At 33.4% G+C, this 18111-nt stretch overlaps 1 protein-coding gene across 1 annotated transcript; it reads right to left on the bottom strand.

The window, feature by feature from the left end:
* Positions 1-7877: 7877 nt before the first annotated feature.
* On the bottom strand, positions 7878-16668 carry LOC107957057 (probable disease resistance protein At4g27220). The gene is made up of 4 exons (XM_016892488.1): positions 14188-16668; positions 12919-13374; positions 8228-9140; positions 7878-8080 (listed from the first exon to the last, which is right to left on the bottom strand). Exons 1-4 carry the CDS (start codon positions 16666-16668, stop codon positions 7878-7880), a joined length of 4053 nt encoding a protein of 1350 aa, XP_016747977.1.
* Between the last annotated feature and the right edge of the window lie 1443 nt (positions 16669-18111).

Below are 18111 nucleotides of genomic sequence, written 5' to 3'. Positions count from 1 at the left end.
ACCTTACCTTCGTACAATAACATTGAATTAACAATAGATAAACAAAATAAAAATATATGAAAATTAAGTGATCAATTGTCTAATTTAATAAAATTGATAAAAAATTAGCTAAATGTTGAGAAATCATTGTACTAGACATGGCTCCCACTAATAATTGGATTGCCTTATATTTTTGGATCAATCAAGAGGAAATTTTTTTTAAAGCATTATTTCATAAGGTGAATTAATATTTTAATTCAAATAAAATTCATATTTTAGTTGTACTGTAAACCTTTTATTGGATTTTTTTAGAAAAAAATTATAAAATAGTTGAAACTTTTTGAAGTATTTAAAAGTTAACTTCATCATGTAAAATTTTTACTCATTTGACATATTCCTATGGAAAATCTTAGTATAATTCTGATTAATTTATAGGGTAAATGAAACCTAAAATTTGTTTTTTTTTCTTTTTAAAAGGACTTCTTCAGTCTCTCTTAATTTTAAAATTGAGTAAATTAGTTCTTCTCAAAAGAAATTGGAGCAATTTAATCATTGTTAATTTCAAAAGTGAGCAACTAAGAACAATTAATCAATGTGTTAATGTCTTCTGTCAATTGTACATAACTTTGATTGATATAATAATAAATTTAGCCTTCAATGTTTATATATTTTATCATTTTGGCCTTAATTCTAAAGAAAACTTCAACAAATTCAACCTCAATATTTACAGCATTTACACAAATGTTGCAAGATAAATTTGTTAAATTAAGACTAAATTGATAGAATGTATAAAATTTGATAGCTAAATTTGCTATTAACCCAATCAAAATCATGTACAATTGATGGAAAACATTAATATCTTGATTAATTGTCCTTAGTTGTTCAGTTTAGAAATTGACATGGATTAAATTGCTCTAATTTTTTTGAAAGGGACCAATTTGCTTAATTTTGAAATTGGGAGGGACTAGAGAGATATTTTCGCCATTTTTACCCAATATTATTAAATTTGATTTGATTTTTTATTTTTTGAGAAATGTTATCTCTATTTTAGAAATGGATGGGGCATGGATAAAACCAACAAAAAAAAGATAATTAACAAAGGACTAAAAGAGAGAACATAAAATAAAAAATGAGCAAAAAGAAAGGGGATCCGAATTTATTAAAATAACGAAAAATTAGAATAATAAATTCTTATATATATTATAAGAATAAAATGCTGAATAAATTAATTTATTGATAGAAAGAAGGATTTGCAACTTTACAAGACTACAGCAGATGTTGCAAGCAAGACCAAACACATTCAGAACCATAGAAAAAGCAATCCAAAACGAGTCAGGCCTCGTGAAATTGCCAGTTCCCTATACTGTTGGCTTAGAGTAATATTAAAGCCCTTATTTTGTGGTAACTCTCATCCCCTTAATACCATGAAAAGGCTCAATCCAAGATTGGAATTAGAGATGATGAGCCAATTCCACCATGTTCACATCAATGATAAAACATGCAAAACAGTTTTAATCATCTTTCAAACATGAAGTAGAGAATGTAAACATATATTGAGCAAAAGAATGCAAGCATGTTATAGAAAGAAGAAAGTCTTATCTATTTTGAACAATGTTGTGAACTTGGAATCATTTACAAACAATTAGCTTGCTGACCACATACATTCACTTTCCAATAGATAGCTTATTTGATAGAATTCTTTCAAGTAGGTTTAATTATACCACCAGTCCCTAACTCTTCAAAGTTTTGAAATTTACTCCCTCTCTTTTAAACTATTCAGGACTTAGTCTCCTACTTGTTTGATTTAAAATTTAAATTCCAATTTCAGTCTAAAATTGAATATGTGGCATTTTAATATTAAAAGATGTTAATTAATATTCAAATTTAACAAAGAGAAGTAAATGGCCCATGAATCACTATTATGGATCATAAAACAAGTTAGTAAGACAGAAAAAAGCTCCTTTTAGCATTTACAAAACCTATACAGAGAAAAGAACATGAAAAACCAAAGTATGCGGAAATTATAATCCCCAAGAATCTACAACCACAAAAGTCAGTATTCAAGATTTGCACACATGAAATTTTCATTTTGAATTGCAATTTATTTATGGGACATGAACCCCACTAACATCTCCATCTTGGAAGCAGACAACTCTTTGAAATTGCAAGAAGCCATCACTTGTATATGCAACTTTGTTCAAAGGTGGCAACTACAGCAGCAACATGCATGCTACAATGCAATTATGCATAAGCATACAAGTGACCAAGTAGTCCAGCTGAGGTATTGAAATGTCCATGGTGTAATTCGGTTGAAGAACCATTTTTGTAATAGTTGACTTTATTAGTTTTTTTGTTATCCTTTTATGTAATGTTCAACTAAGATTAACCATGCTCTTAGCTGATTTAGTAGTCATTTTAGGATGTCATTATGCTGATTTTATAGCTTAGCTACTTGCACAAGCAAGCTTTGTTTTCTTTCTATGTAACCCATCTACTTAAGTATTATGTTTTTTTTTTACTTGTGAAGTAACAAGCATAGCCAACTTGTTCTTTCATTTTGTTTATCTAATTTTGCTTCTATCTTTGAGCTTTCAAACACAAAATCTCTTTGTTTTGTTTCATTGATCATTTGATTGAAACTTAACACTTACTTTACCCGGGTTTATTACTTTGTTGTTTCAGTCTCAACAAGTTGTTCATATTTTACCCAGGTAAAATAGATCTGTTTTTCTTCCTGTGTGAAAAACTCAACAAATGGTATCAAGAGCCTGTTGTCTTTGAGGGCCTTGGTTGTGCACAATTTGTGGCTGACTCGTGTTTGAAAGAAAGAAGCAGGAGCTGTTGTTATTGGTCTGTTTTTTAGTTGCTGCAAGTATGAGCTTCTCACCTCCATCACCACCTGTTTTTGCTGGTGAAAATTACAACATCTGGGCTGTGAAAATGAGGAATACCTGCAGGCACATGACCTGTGGAATGTGGTCCAAAATGACACTGAGCCACCTCCCCTAAGAGCAAACCCGACCATTGCTCAGATCAGGCAGTATAATGAAGACTGTGCAAAGAAGTACAAGGCCATGTCATGCCTTCAAAGTGGAGTTTCAGATGTGATCTTCACAAGGATAATGGCCTGTGATAGTCCAAAGTAGGCATGGGAAAAACTTAATGAGGAGTTTCAAGGATCTGAGAAGACTAGGCAACAGCAACTAATAAACTTGAGAAGGGACTTCGAGAATCTGAGGATGAAGGAGTCAGAGACTGTCAAGCAGTATGCTGACAGGATAATGGCCACTGCCAACAACATAAGATTGCTTGGGGATGATTTCAGTGACCAAAGGGTAGTTGAAAAAGTCATAACAACCCTGCCAGAGAAGTATGAATCAAAGATCTTTTCTCTGGAGGACTCGAGGGACCTATCAACTATTCCATTGACAGATTTGATAAATGCTCTCTATGCACAAGAGCAAAGAAGAGCAAACAGAATGGAGGAGTATTCAGAGGAAGCTTTTCAGGCCAGAGGCAGAGAAGGCTCAAACTCGAGCTCTAGCTTCAAAGGCAAGAAGCCTTGGACAGAAAAGAAGGATAAAGGCAAGAAAGAAGCCACCAAAAGAAAGTTTCCACCTTGTGCTCATTGTAAGAAGACCAATCACCTTGAAAAATACTACTGGTACAAGCCTGACATTCAGTGTAGAGGGTGCAAACAGCTTGGACACATTGAAAAAGTGTGTAAAAACAAACCAAAACCACAGCTACACCATCAGAATCAAGCTCAGACAGCTGAAGATGTTGAAGCACAGGAAGAGCATGTCTTCACAGCTTCTTGTTTTACAAGCTCGAGCAAGGTTAGCAAGATGTGGCTGATTGATAGTGGGTGTACTCATCACATGGCTTCAAACAGAAGCATGTTCAAGGAGCTAGACACGACCTTTGTGACCAAAGTCAGAATAGGGAATGGTGAGCTCCTAGAGGCCAAAGGAAAAGGCAAGGCAGTGATTAGCACAAAGTTAGGTAACAAAACTATTTCTGAGGTTCCTTATGTACCTGACATTGACCAAAATTTGTTGAGTGTTGGTCAGCTACTGGAGAAGGGGTATTCTCTCATTTTTGAAAGCAAGGTGTGTGTGATCAAAGATCCTGTCGACCAAGTGTTAGCAATAGTAGCCATGAGTGATCGAAGATTCACTTTGGATGTAAATCAGCTAGAGCCAAAGACACGTGTGGCTCAGGCTGATGAGTCAAGTTTGTGGCATAGAAGGCTTGGCCATGTGAACTACAAGTCACTTGGCCTACTGCACAAAATGAGCCTGGTTGAAGACATGTCCTGCATTGAGCCAAAGAAGGATGTGTGTGAAGTCTGTCAGCTTAGCAAGCAGACCAGACTGCCCTTTCCTGCCAACAAAGCATGGAGAGCTCAAGAGAGGCTCCAGTTGGTTCACACAAACATCTATGGACCCATGAAGACCACTACCTTAAATGGGAACAGGTACTTTGCACTCTTTATTGATGATTGCACTAGGTTCTGTTGGGTAACTTTTTTGAAGAAAAAGTCAGATGTTGCTGACTTCTTTTGCAAATTCAAGGCTTTGGCTGAAAACCAAGCCAACTGTAAGCTGAAATGCTTAAGGTCAGATAATGGGACCGAGTATGTGTCTCAAAGGTTCCAAAAGATATGTGATGATGCTGGAATTCAACATCAACTAACAACCATCTACACACCACAGTAAAAAGGTGTTTGTGAGAGGAAGAACATGACAGTTCTTGATATGGCCAGGTGCCTTTTGTTTGAGGCTAAAATGCCTAACAATTTTTTGGCTGAGGTAGTAAACACTTCAATTTACTTGCTGAACAGACTTCCAACTAATGCAGTGAAAGGAAAAACACCCTTTGAAGCTTGGTTTGGATAAAAACCAACAGTGTCACACTTAAGGGTATTTGGTTGTTTGTGCTATGCACTAGTACCTGCAGAGAAAAGGACTAAGCTTGAGAAAAGGTCCATACCAGGGGTGTTTATAGGCTACAGCAGTGTGAAGAAAGGTTATAGGATCTTTAATCCATTGACCAAGAAGATCATTACCAGCAGAGATGTAAAGTTTAATGAAGAAGGGCATTGGAAATGGGATGGAACAGATGCAAGCCTACTTGAAAAAGATCAGAATAGTCCTGATATGCAGCCTACTGAAATTGAAGCTGGAGCTGAAGATGATTATGATGAAGCACCTATTCGTGGCACTAGAACACTGGCAGACATCTATGAAAGGTGTGCCATGACCATAGTTGAGCCATCCTGCTATGCTGAAGCTGCAAAAGAGAAATGCTGGCAAGAGGCTATGGAGGCTGAACTGAACATGATTCAAAAGAATGACACTTGGGAGCTGGTCAATAGGCCAGAAAATAGAAAAGTCATTGGTGTTAAATGGGTGTTCAGGACCAAGACAAATGCAGATGGGTCACTGAACAAACACAAGGCCAGGTTGGTTGTGAAGGGGTACAGTCAGCAGCAAGGGGTTGATTTCTTTGAAACTTTTGCACCTGTTGCAAGGTTGGACACTATAAGGCTGCTATTTGCCTTGGCAGCTCAGAAACAGTGAAAAGTGCACCAATTAGATGTAAAATTAGCATTTCTAAATGGACTCCTCAAGGAAGAAATATTCATTGAGCAACCTGAAGGATTTGAGGTCCTAGGTAAAGAACACAAGGTCTTCAAGCTCAAAAAGGCTCTGTATGGCCTGAAACAGGCTCCAAGAGCCTGGTTTGATAGAATTGATGCCTACTTGTCAAGGCTCAGGTTCACAAAAAGCATAAGTGAGCCCACTCTTTATTTTAAGAAGGATGAAAAGGAGACCCTGCTGATTGTGTCATTGTATGTTGATGACCTGCTAGTCACTGGCAGTAAAGATGAACTGATTGAAGATTTTAAGAAGCAAATGCAAGACATTTTTGAGATGACTGATCTTGGTTTGATGACATACTTCCTTGGTATGAAGGTAAATTAGGGAGAACAAGGTATTTTTATAAGCCAACAAACCTTTGCACTAAAAGTTTTAAGCAAATTCTGCATGTCAAAGTGCAAACCTGCTAGCACACCAGTTGCACTAGGAGAGAAGTTGTCAAGCACAAGTGAGCACGGTCGAGTTGATGAAAGGGGGTACAGAAGTCTGGTTGGTTGCTTGCTCTACTTAACAGCAACAAGGCCAGACATCCTATATGCTGTTGGCTTACTCTCAAGGTTCATGCACTGCTGTAATGTTGCACATTTTAAAGCAGCAAAGAGGGTCCTAAGATATGTCAAAGGGACTTTGAATTTTGGTGTGAAGTTTGGAAGATCAAAGGAGCTGAAACTTGTTGGTTTTTCAGATAGTGACTGGGCTGGTTCAGTTGATGAGATGAAGAGCACATCAGGCTACTTCTTCAGTCTAGGTTCAAGTGTTTTCAGTTAGAGTTCAAAGAAGCAACAAACAGTAGCTCAATCCACTGCAGAGGCTGAGTATATTGTAGCTGCTACTGCTGTTAACCAAGCCATTTGGCTTAGAAAGTTATTGGATGACTTAAATGCCAGACAGATGGAAGCAACTGAAATTAAGGTTGACAACCAGTCTGCTGTTGCCATTGCCAAGAACCATGTGTTCCATGGCAAAACAAAACATTTCAAGATCAGGTATCACTTTGTAAGAGAAGCTGAACTTGCTAAGGAAATATGCTTGATACATTGTTGTTCGAGGGATCAGCTTGCTAATGTTCTGACCAAGCCATTAGCTGCTGGAAGGTTCAAATGTTTAAGGAAAGAGATTGGAGTTTGCTGCTTTGTAGCCAAGGAGGGGTGTTCAAAGGTGGCAACTACAGCAGCAACATGCATGCTACCATGCAATCATGCATGAGCATACAAGTGACCAAGCAGTCCAGCTGAGGCATTGAAATGTCCATGGTGTAATTCAGTTGAAGAACCATTTTTGTAATAGTTGACCTTATTAGTTTGTTTGTTATCCTTTTATGTAATGTTCAGCTAAGATTAATCATGCTCTTAGCTGATTTAGTAGTCATTTTAGGATGTCATTATGCTGATTTTACAGCTTAGCTACTTGCACAAGCAAGCTTTATTTTCTTTCTATGTAACCCATCTACTTAAGTATTATGTTTTTTTTACTTGTGAAGTAACAAGCATAGCCAACTTGTTCTCTCATTTTGTTTATCCGATTTTGCTTCTGTCTTTGAGCTTTCAAACACAAAATCTCTTTGTTTTGTTTCATTGATCACTTGATTGAAACTTAACACTTACTTTACCCGGGTTTATTACTTTGTTGTTTCAGTCTCAACAAGTTGTTCATATTTTACCCGGGTAAAATAGATCTGTTTTTCTTCCTGTGTGAAAAACTCAACAAACTTCTTCTGGTTTCACGGATGATCTGAGAACCCGACAAGCATAAACAATGACACATTGATGTATTTCATATAATGAGGAAAAGAGATGTTGGCATGGGCAAATGTCCACTTCTTTAACAAATTTGATGCATTGATTATTAAATTCATTTTATCATTATCAATGTGCTAAAAGAGGCCATCGACATAGCTGAAAAAGCTAGAAAAGACAAGGACTTTATAATAAAAATGGAAAACATACAAGGATCAATTGTAAAACACATGAACTATCTTTAAATAGGATGTTCCGTTAAATGCATTTGGTTGAAAGGTAGTAATAGATGATTCAAGTAAAACACATGAACTTTCTTTAAATAAAGGGTGAAGAAGAGTCATACCTTTCCAATGAAGAATAGAGGTAGTAGATGAGGCGTTATCAGATTAGTTTAATGGCTAGTTCTGTTGGAGGGAACATGAAGTTGTGATATCTTTTGAGCGCATTGTTCCATATGTTCACAGGGTCCCCATCACGGCCTTCAAAGATCCACTCATTGTGTGCCTTCCAAATACCCCAACACGTCCAAACAATCAAACTCATTACCGTATTCACTCTTGAGTCCTGAAGTAGTTGCTTGAAGGATTCGAAACCTGTAGGGGAAGGGTGTAGTTGAACGTCGAGGCTCTCCACGTTGCTTGAGCTGGTGGGCAGAAAAAGAGGATGTGTTAGATAGTTTCCTTCCCCTCTTCACACCTGGAACAGCTCGAAATCCGCATGATATGTCTCCTGCCTAGATTCTCTTTGTAATCTATGGTATTGTGGCATGCCTTGGAAATGAAATTCTTTATCTTGGAGTAGCTTTAAGATTCCAAAGATCCTCCGAATCACATTTTTACCAACCTGCATTAAGAGAACGGATTAAAGGGACAATGATGATTTTGTAAGCAGGCCGCCTTCTGTTAGTTTTGAGTACTTTGTACCTTGTATGTTTTAACTGTTCAATGGAGGCATTAAGGTCACCAGCCCAACGTCCCAAATCATCTAACCTTGTTGGTTGAACCATTTGTAGCTTTGGCGTGCTTAAAGCTCCACCGCAAAAATTCTCCATTGTGGGACAGTTACTCACTATTACTTCATCCAATAATGGGAACTTCAAAGTGTAATTCTTGGAACAGAAGCTTTTGAGGATTTGTAAACAATAAAGCTCCAAACATTTCAGCTTCCTGAAAATAATTTCATGATATGTTGATTCATCTCCATCGCTTACAATTACTTCTCTCATCTTTTCACATTCTCTTATTTTCAATATAATAAGCCGCTCCAAACTTTGAGCTTTCGAATATGTAATAAGCTCCACCATCTCTTTGCAATCCCAAACACCCAAAGTAGTGAGATTTCGAAAATACGAGGAATCACATGATAAATTGATTAAGCTGTCACACTGATAAAATTTAAGAGTTTCGAGATTAGCACAAATGTGGTGGAGGGGAGAGCCTTGCTCCCATACATGTGTCATCTCATCGACCCTTTGCAATTTTAACATGTTAATTCTTGAGAGCATCATTACCTCGTCTCTCTCCTCACTGACATCGCCTTTGTAAGGAGACAACTTTTTGAAATTGCAAGAAACCATGTGAAGCTTTTCTAAGTTGGGAAATCTCGGGAGGAAATGGAAAAGATCTGTTGATTCATTGAGGTATTCAGTGTCTCGAAGAACTTTTATATGGGAAAATAAGTCATATGCAAATTGGCCTTCACCGATCATTGCAACATCATCAGTTGTCAGTGAAACATCTTCCAGTTGAGGGATGATCTGAGAAGTCAACAAGCAAAAAACGAATATATATTGTTTGGTGTTTGAATTGCAATGTCTAACACAAACATGAAAAAAAAACCATTAAATTTTAAAACATGCATTAATTAATTCTGAACTTTCCTGTTGGATAATGTGATGCATGAATATACTTACTTAAAATGCATTTTTGTACTAGAGAGAAAGGATGGTACAAAACTTTAAATTTTCATTCTGATTTTTAAGAGGAAAAATCTAATTTCTCATTCTCCTGCTAAAAAGGGATCAAGATAATGTGAAATCACGATTCAATACAATCTCTTCTCATGTACTAGATACACATTAATTATTAGATACATATGTAAAAATTAATAACCACTTGTATAAACTAAATAAGAATTGTGTAAGAGAGCAAAAAAAAAACTGTAAAAGAAATACTACAAGATGATTAGTGATGATTAAACTATTAAACCTAGAAAACGGAGTTACTAGGTTTGCTATCTTAAAGGCTTGGTGACGATCGACCTGATGTTTTGATAAAATTTTATTTTACTTTCGGTTTTGTGTAACGAACGTATTAGACTGGTTATCATTGAGTTAATAAAATTTATAGTGGCTCTAAACCAAAAATTAAATAAAACTTTCTGTGGCTTAGGATTATAAATAAAAAGAAATGAAGGATCATTACTAAAATAATCTTATATGACAAAGACTTTATAATAAAAATGAAGCATAGAAAGTATCAGTGGTAAAATAACCCTTTTATTTTTAAAGACCAATATCTGTCTTCCTAACTTGTAGTTGGGGTGTCCAAATAAAATTACAAGTAAACTACACTGTTAATCAATAAACTATGAGTAAGTTTTTGTTTTGGTCATTGAACTATTTAAAATATTTCATTTAAGTCATTAGACTATTAAAATCAATGTTATATGGTTATCTCTGTTTGTACTGCCTGCACCAATCAAAAGCTCTTTTCACTTTTCTCTTCTATAATTCAATTTTATTTTTATGAAACAAACTTTGGATATTACGAATTTGCAAATCAATATTCAAATAGCTTTTTTCTTCGATCTCCAATATTGATTGTCAAATCGACTTGGATCTAAGGTATGTTCTTCTACTTGATGGGTATTAATTCACCATACCGATCATCTAATCATCCCTTAGAGCTTGCTGGCAGAATTTAAAAAAAAAACTTAATAGCCCAATGATTTAAATAAAAACTTTTAAATAGTTCAATAACTTAAATGAAAACTTTCGAATAATTTAGTGAATAAGAAAAAAAATGAAGTTAGTGAATACTTTGATTTTCTTTATTTTATAAATGAAAACTAAAAGCATTTAGTTAAGAGGTAGTAGATGATTCAAACTAAACATATAAACTATCTTTAAAGAAAAGGTGAAGGGTTCATATCATTTCAATGAACAAAAGTGGTCTTTGGAATTGGGACTCTCCATAACCAAATATCTTAAGCTTCCCACATCTGCATGTCTTCAACCTTCTTAACATAGGCATCGTCGTGTTGTGCATTCTTCGATAGAAATGTAGAAGGTTTGGTAGATTCCAAAGCATAAGGATGGATAACCGATTAAATTCAAACCAAATTACTTGCTGGTTACATCTTTTCACATTTTCTGAAACAATCTCTTCTATCCCACAACTTTCAACTTTTAGGCTGTCAAGTTGTTGAAGATCTTTAGTTATCGAGAATGGAAACAGAGTTTTCAAACTCCAACATTGCTAAACATGTACATACCGTAAATTTTTGAATGAAATATTTTCATTGAGATCAATGTTCCAAATATGCTTCAACATTGGAAGGCGACCAAGAGTCACATTTCTTAATTGATTGCACACCATATATGTTTTTTCAATATCTAATCCTTGAAAGTAGAACACTTCTTCTAGTGAAGCACAATTGGTTATTGTTAATTTCTCCAAATTCTAAAAATTTTTGGGTAAAAAAAGTAAAAAAATATTTACAACAAGTCACAATGCTTTACTATTAACTCTTTTAGATTAGAAAAAGAACCCGAACTAAGTTGATTATACCATATCCTCTTCACATTTCTCAAATGAGATACTATGATTTTGTGGAGATTGAAAAAAGTAACCTACATAATGATAAATGGAACTAATTACATTAAATTTATGGAGTGAAATAAAATTATATTACACATTAATGTTTAAATAAAGACATATGTAAATTACCTCAATAAATCAATTGGAATCATTGTTAATTAGAGAAGAAATATATATGAATTTATTATTCATAAAATCTAAATAATTTATTTAATTAATTGTATATTTTAAACAAAATATTATCCATTTAACTTAATTATTTTTAAAATAATTAACGGCACGGCAAATAAATAACTGATGTCACTTGTGACAATATTGTACTTTGTTACATTTTAGATATATTATATGTTAGCTTTTTAATTACTTTAAATTTTAAATACTATTATTAATAATTTATAAAAAAATAATTTAAGTTAATACTTTTATCAATAAATATATAGATTACATTTTATAAATATTTAGTAATAGGTTTTTATAATATAAAAATATATATCAATTATTAATACAAATAATATTTATTTTATTATAATATTTAAGAGTTTTAAAATATTTTTCTGATTAATGTAGTACTAACACTAATTTAATATCTTAAATTGTATTGCTTTTAATATTAATATATTGCTTTGAATATTATTAAACTACCATTACTTGAAATATTAATATTTTAATAATTATTATATTAATGTCTCCTTAAAAAAATAGCTATCTTAATATAAATAATATTATTTTAAAATTACTATTATTAAATTTTAGTAAATATAATTTATTTTTTCAATTTTAATATATTATTTTGGTATTTCATTTTACTATTTTGAATAATAATATTAAAATAGTAATATCATATTTATAAATATTTTGAACATTTTTTCAATATCTATTTGAAGAATGTAGATATTTTCTTTGTACCGACTTCAAATTGAAAAAAAAAATAAAAAAAAAACAGAAAACGGTTTTATTTTTATTTTATTTTTATTTTTTTGCATTCAATTAAAAAAATATATGATACTAAAAATTTTATCACATATTTAGAATACATGTACATCAAAATAGAAAAATATTTTAAAATGACATGGATAGATGTAATTTCATCTTTTACAACTTTCTTATGGATTTACAAAAGATTTTAATAATAAAAGAAAGTTAATAAATGAAGTGAGATTTTTTATTTAAAATAAAAAAATAAGTTTTTTTCTTTAATATTTTATAATTTAATTTATTTCTTTTTTTAATTTTTTTAAAGTTAAATATTTGAAGGAATGATATTTGCTTAAATTTTGTCTTCAAATCATGTAAAATAGGTTTCCAAAAAAATCAAAAATTAAGAGGTAATATTCAATTAAAATTTATATTTTCATTACAAATTTTAGTCAAATAATAGAAGAACCAATATGTTGTTTAATTCTTTAGCCCAAGTTCATTCTATTGAAAAAACTCAATAATTGAAAAAAAATCATGGATATATAATTATATTGTTTAATTATGTTTAACTAAAATTATCAATATTTATTTACTAGTTCATCGTTATTTTCTATTTTATTTAATGATAATGTCATATTATTATTCACTGATAGTATATGAAATTTATGTACCGACAGTAAATCAAATATTCTTCCATATATATACATAGATGTAATGATATGATAAAGGCATAAAGAATGATATCACATCAAGAGAAGGAAAAAGAAAAAAAATGCATTGCGTTGAAATGAGTACCTTTTTATTGAACAAAACTCCATCAGTTGAGATATCATTGCTCATAGATTTATGGATAAATTCCTTCAATTCTGGACAGTTTTCTATCTCAAGACTCTTTAGTGCCGGGAACTCAACATTATAATCTTCGTGGCAAAATCCAATAAGATCCTGAAGATCCTTCAATTTGAGGGAGTTCAATCGAGGGAAGCAGATTAAAGCTTTGTTTTCAAATGCTTCTTTGGTCATCTTCTCTTTCGATATTATCTCTTGTATGCACTTGCATTTACTTATTTCCAAGCATTCGAGCTGTTGTAAATATTTAACCATGACGTCGGATAAAACATGTTTTAGGTTGGCACAACCCTCAATAATCAATGTTGTCAAATTTTGGGTTGAACAAAACTCTTGGGGAAGCCATATTCTTTCGATGCTAATTGAGGATAGCACCAACTCCTTCAACTCAGGAAAAAGTGGCTGCACACATGTACTTGTTTAGTTACCAAATCTATTCTTATTAACTTCGAATGTTTTTTCAAATGATGTGAAAGGGTAGCCAAATATATTTTTTTCTATATATGATTGTCACTTATTATATAATTAATATATATATAGATATATATATAATTCTTTGTACATGTGTGAGTATCAATTGCCATTCAATATAGACAAAGACATAAAAATAAATTTAACTTTAACTTTAACATTTGACCGTTTGTTATTATTATTATTATCACTTTATTTCTTAATCTTCAAATTTTAGTTAGACTATTGTATCTTGAACAAAAAAAAAAAATAACTGAACTATTAACATTTGAATAACATTGATGTGATAGTCTGCCTAAAAGTAAAAGTATACGTGTACTTACTTCACCGTTGACTCGAATATTTTCTAAAATTTTTATGAATATTTTTAATTTGTTGAATTTTTAATATTTTATTATTTGAATTTTTATAAAGTGCCATACAAGGTGACAAATTTAGTGTTAGGTTTAACTAAAATTTTAAGACTAATAGGCAAAGTAATAAAAGAATTAAGGCTAAATTTATGAATATTCTGTAAAATGGCAAAGCATAACGTAATAGTCCTTAATGTAGTATTCATCTTTCCTTTTCCGGCTGAGTCCATTATCTTCCAATTATATCAAAATCTCAGATTCTGTTAACTTTTTGTGAGAGAAAATAATATAATAAATATATTTCTTAAAATTTGTTTCACATCAGAACTTATAGTTGTGAGCATAGCTCAAAGTTTTAAAGCCAGATGGACAAGAAGAGAGTAAGACATACCTTTTGGTTGAAAAGGGTTGCTCCCTGTGGAGAACCTTTATTTTGAGAGCAAAAGCTAATGAGGTTTGGTAGGCCCTGGAGCGTCAAAGACTCTAGTTGGAATTCAATTTGGTGAATATCATCATTATATTTAAAGATATATTTGATCATTGCACCATTCTGGATATGCAGATTCTTCAACTGTTGAAAATAATCCCCAAATTCTGATTCTTGTAGCAAAATCTCCACACCTTTCACTTCATCTATATATAAATTTTCAGCTTTCTTCAATAAAACTTTGACTCCGTTGTTAAGAAAGCTAATGCCTGTGTGTAGGCTAAGCTTTAGGGTTCTGGAGTATTCACGAACCCGACCCCAATTCCAATCCCAGTTCGATGCTTCTCCGATGAAAATAATGTATTTTTGCAACTTCTCAAAGGAGAAGTCTTTGGGAATAATCTTGGCATTAGGGATATAAATTTCTAAAGCAGTTAAACGTGACAAAGCTTTCAATTCAGCAAGACTAGAGTGTCCCTCTGCTTCCCATTCATTAAAACTGTTACCCATATACAGTTCTTCTAATCGAGACAATTTGCAGAAGACACCAAGTGGAATTCTATTGAGTTGGGAACAATCAATTAAACCTAAGCACTTTAGTTTTCCTATTTCCTCCGGTAGCATTTCAATCATCTGAAGGCTAAGAATCTCCAGATTCTTGAGCTCTCCAAGAAGGGCAATGTCTCTCAACACACAATCAATCAAGCATAATGTTCCAAGGTTTGCTAGCAAGGAAATTGATGAATGCAAGGGCGATAAATTCATGCCAGACAAATATAGGACTTTAAGATTTTTCATTTCCTTAAAAAAGTTTGCTGGTATTTTCATCGAAGGATCCTCGCTAAGCATTTCGAAACAAACAAGGTTCGGACATCTCAAAAGATCAGGAAGCATGCTAATATTAGCATTCTGCAAACTGATCATGTCCCACCTTTTCATTATGTCTCCATCTGGCCAATCCTCCAAAACATCCTGAGCTCTTAAAGCAAACACGTGGTTGCCTTTAGAAGCAATTGAGATGGCCACATCACAAATAAGATCTTGCATATCAAAGCGTTGATTGCTATAACTATCAACTAACAAACAAGAGGCTTTCAGATGACTCACCACTGTCAATAATCTGATCCGTGTTTTTTCAACTGTGTTGATACCATGGAATAAACCCAATCCCTTTGCATACATAAGCAAGTCATCAAAGAGAACATTATGACCCATTAGACCGCAAAGCAAAAAAGTCTGTTTATGTTCCTCGCTTGGTAAACGATCGTAACTCCACTCTATACTTGAACATACAGCTGCGGGTACTCCTTTGAAGTTGCTCGACGGTGGCCTGTTTAGTTGTTGCAAAGCATCCTCCCATGCAAATGGAGGTTCATTTTTCAAAGACGTTGCAAGTGTTCTAATGGCAATAGGTAGGCCACCACATCTTTTTGCTACCTCAATTGCTATGGAAGGCAAGCCATGACTTTCAACACCGTCCCCTGCAATCTTCTTGAAGAAATCCCAAGCTTCTTTGTGTTCTAAAACTCCAATTGAAAAACTCTTTTTAGCATCCATATCCTTTTTCAGAACATTACTGTTTCTGGACGTCAGCAGTATGGTGCATACCTGATCCTCATCTCCTAAAGGAATTCCCACTTCCATCAGGTCTAATCTTGTCCAAATATCATCTAAAACAACAAGAATCTTTTTCTCTTTCTTCAACCTTTGGCACAACCGACTTGCTCTTCCACTCATACTCGGCTCCTTAAACGTCAATCCCAACGTATCAGCAAGTTGGTCTTGAATATTTTTTATGTCAGGAGTATGAGTCACAACAGCCATAACCACAGAGTCGAATAATTTATCTTCTTCAACTTGTCGAATAACTTCTTTCACAAGCGTGGTCTTGCCAACACCAGGCATTCCGTAGACCCCTACAATGTTGAGATTAGGATCTTTCACCGCCTCCATGATTTTGTTAAACACCAGCTTTCTAGAATCAAAGTCCTCAAAATCTTTAGGAGGTACATGCACTACGGGCGGCGGGATATCCAGATATGATATTTTGTCAAAGCCACCTTGCTGGAGGAGTTCATCAACGGCACCGGCATCTTCTTCTGCTTTCTTGCTAAGCTGATAGCAAGCCTTGACATTAGGACACAAGCTGATAAAACACTTTTTCTTTGCTTCGTCTTCAAGACCCTTCACTTTGTTCAACTCTGAAATGATCATGTCATCGACTTTCATCAGCCAATGGTTGACGTCGGGGTATATAGTCTCGCAGTTCTTTTGAGCAGCATCAACGTCTAGCAGCACTCTGTCTCTTTTGTCTTTCAGCATCTCAACTTTCTTCTCGAAATCCAAGACCATTGTTCTATGGTGGCAAACATAGCTGAAATTACGTTTGATTTTTTGCAACAAGTATCCGACAACACCGGTAACAAGGTTGCTAGCGCTGCCCATAGTAACCTCCATTGAAAAGAGAGGGTTCAAAAGTACTAAAGTAGAGCGTAAGTGATAGAATGACAGAGGAGGGGAGGAAATTCAAGTAAAAAGGAAACAAGAATGACGAGACTTGGTTTTGACAGATTGCAAGCTCTGTATGAAACTGTGAAGCAGAAGATGAACAAAGTCATACAAGGCAGAGAGTGAAGCACTGGAAACGGACTGAACGTTGCTATGATCGGAACTTGGAGGAGACTTTATAAATATTTGAAGCAATTTTCAAAGTTTGTTTGTTGATAATAAAGGACAATATTTGAGGTATTTGCAGACTTTTCAAGTTTGGTTGGCGCTTTAATTCTATTTTATTTTTCGACATTATCTTATGTTTTTATCTCTAATAATCCATTGCTTGCCCCTCTTTTTATATTTCATTATTTTAAATTTTTTATTAAGTATATTCTTAAATATTTAAATACTTCAATGAATTAAAGCCTAAAAAACCTTTAAAATTTTTTTCCTAACCAGTTTGCTTTTTATATTTTGTTTTGCCCAACGATAGTGTTAGCCTTCAGACTGGTTATCTCCCACCTTTTTCTCCCCCTCACTAACATTTTCTTTCTTCTTTCTCTTTTCTTTTCTTTCACTATACATGTTTTCTTTCTTTTTAGTTTGAAGATATATTTTATAGGTATCTTTATTGTCTTTACAAATTGTGATGGATAGATGACGACGTCTGTTCGCTAAAACTCTACCAGCCACTAGTAATTTTTCTTAGAAAGTGGGTAGCTCTTCATTAGCTTCTTGATATGTTTATGTTTTGAGAGTATTTAAGAATAATAAATGATTTCACTAGTCGATTTGGACCCATGTTTCTTAAGTTTTATATGTTTTTTTTGTTTGTTTTTTATTGTTTAATAAGTTTTCAATTTTAGAAGTTTTTGTCCACTCTTGTAGTGCGTTTTTTAGTCTTGCTTATGCATATAACTTTAGTTTTACAAGTGATTTTAGGGATGATTTTGTTGTCGTTCTCTCTAGTTTAATGAATGCTTGATTCTTTTGTTGATTTTTGCTTGCTGCTTTGGATCATCCAGGACTAATTTTCTTATCGTATTAAGTGCTCACAATCACTCTAGATATAGCGTGTTTGAGTTGTGACAAAGTCAATTGTCAACATATCATAATGTTCTATTGATGCTAAAGCTAAAGCTTTTGTTGTGTTGATGGAGCTTGTCCTTCGCCGTCTACAATCGTGTTTGTTATTTTTTCCCCTGAATTGAATGGTTCCATTCATTGAATAAATTAATGAATTTGCCTTTTTTTAGAAAAAAAACTTCAATAAATTCTAGATTATACTACAATCACATATTATAAAAATACATTTTTTAAAGTGTTGATTGGGATAAAGGAATCAAAGATTAAAGTGAAAAAGAGGTAGAAATTATAATATAACACAAAAATTAT

The sequence above is a fragment of the Gossypium hirsutum genome, chromosome A11 (assembly GCF_007990345.1).
Source record: "Gossypium hirsutum isolate 1008001.06 chromosome A11, Gossypium_hirsutum_v2.1, whole genome shotgun sequence".
In the NCBI taxonomy this organism is placed as follows: domain Eukaryota; kingdom Viridiplantae; phylum Streptophyta; class Magnoliopsida; order Malvales; family Malvaceae; genus Gossypium; species Gossypium hirsutum.
Note: the sequence above shows the minus strand (reverse complement) of the source record. Positions and strands in the feature narration are given on the sequence as shown.

Excerpts from the sequence above, each read along its gene's own strand:
- LOC107957057 (XM_016892488.1), bottom strand. The coding sequence starts at position 16,668 with ATGGGCAGCGCTAGCAACCTTGTTACCGGTGTTGTCGGATACTTGTTG. Across the intron at positions 13,375-14,187 it reads CAACCCTTTTCAACCAAAAG|CCACTTTTTCCTGAGTTGAA; the intron begins GTATGTCTTACT and ends ACATGTGTGCAG. Across the intron at positions 9,141-12,918 it reads GAGTTTTGTTCAATAAAAAG|ATCATCCCTCAACTGGAAGA; the intron begins GTACTCATTTCA and ends TTGACTTCTCAG.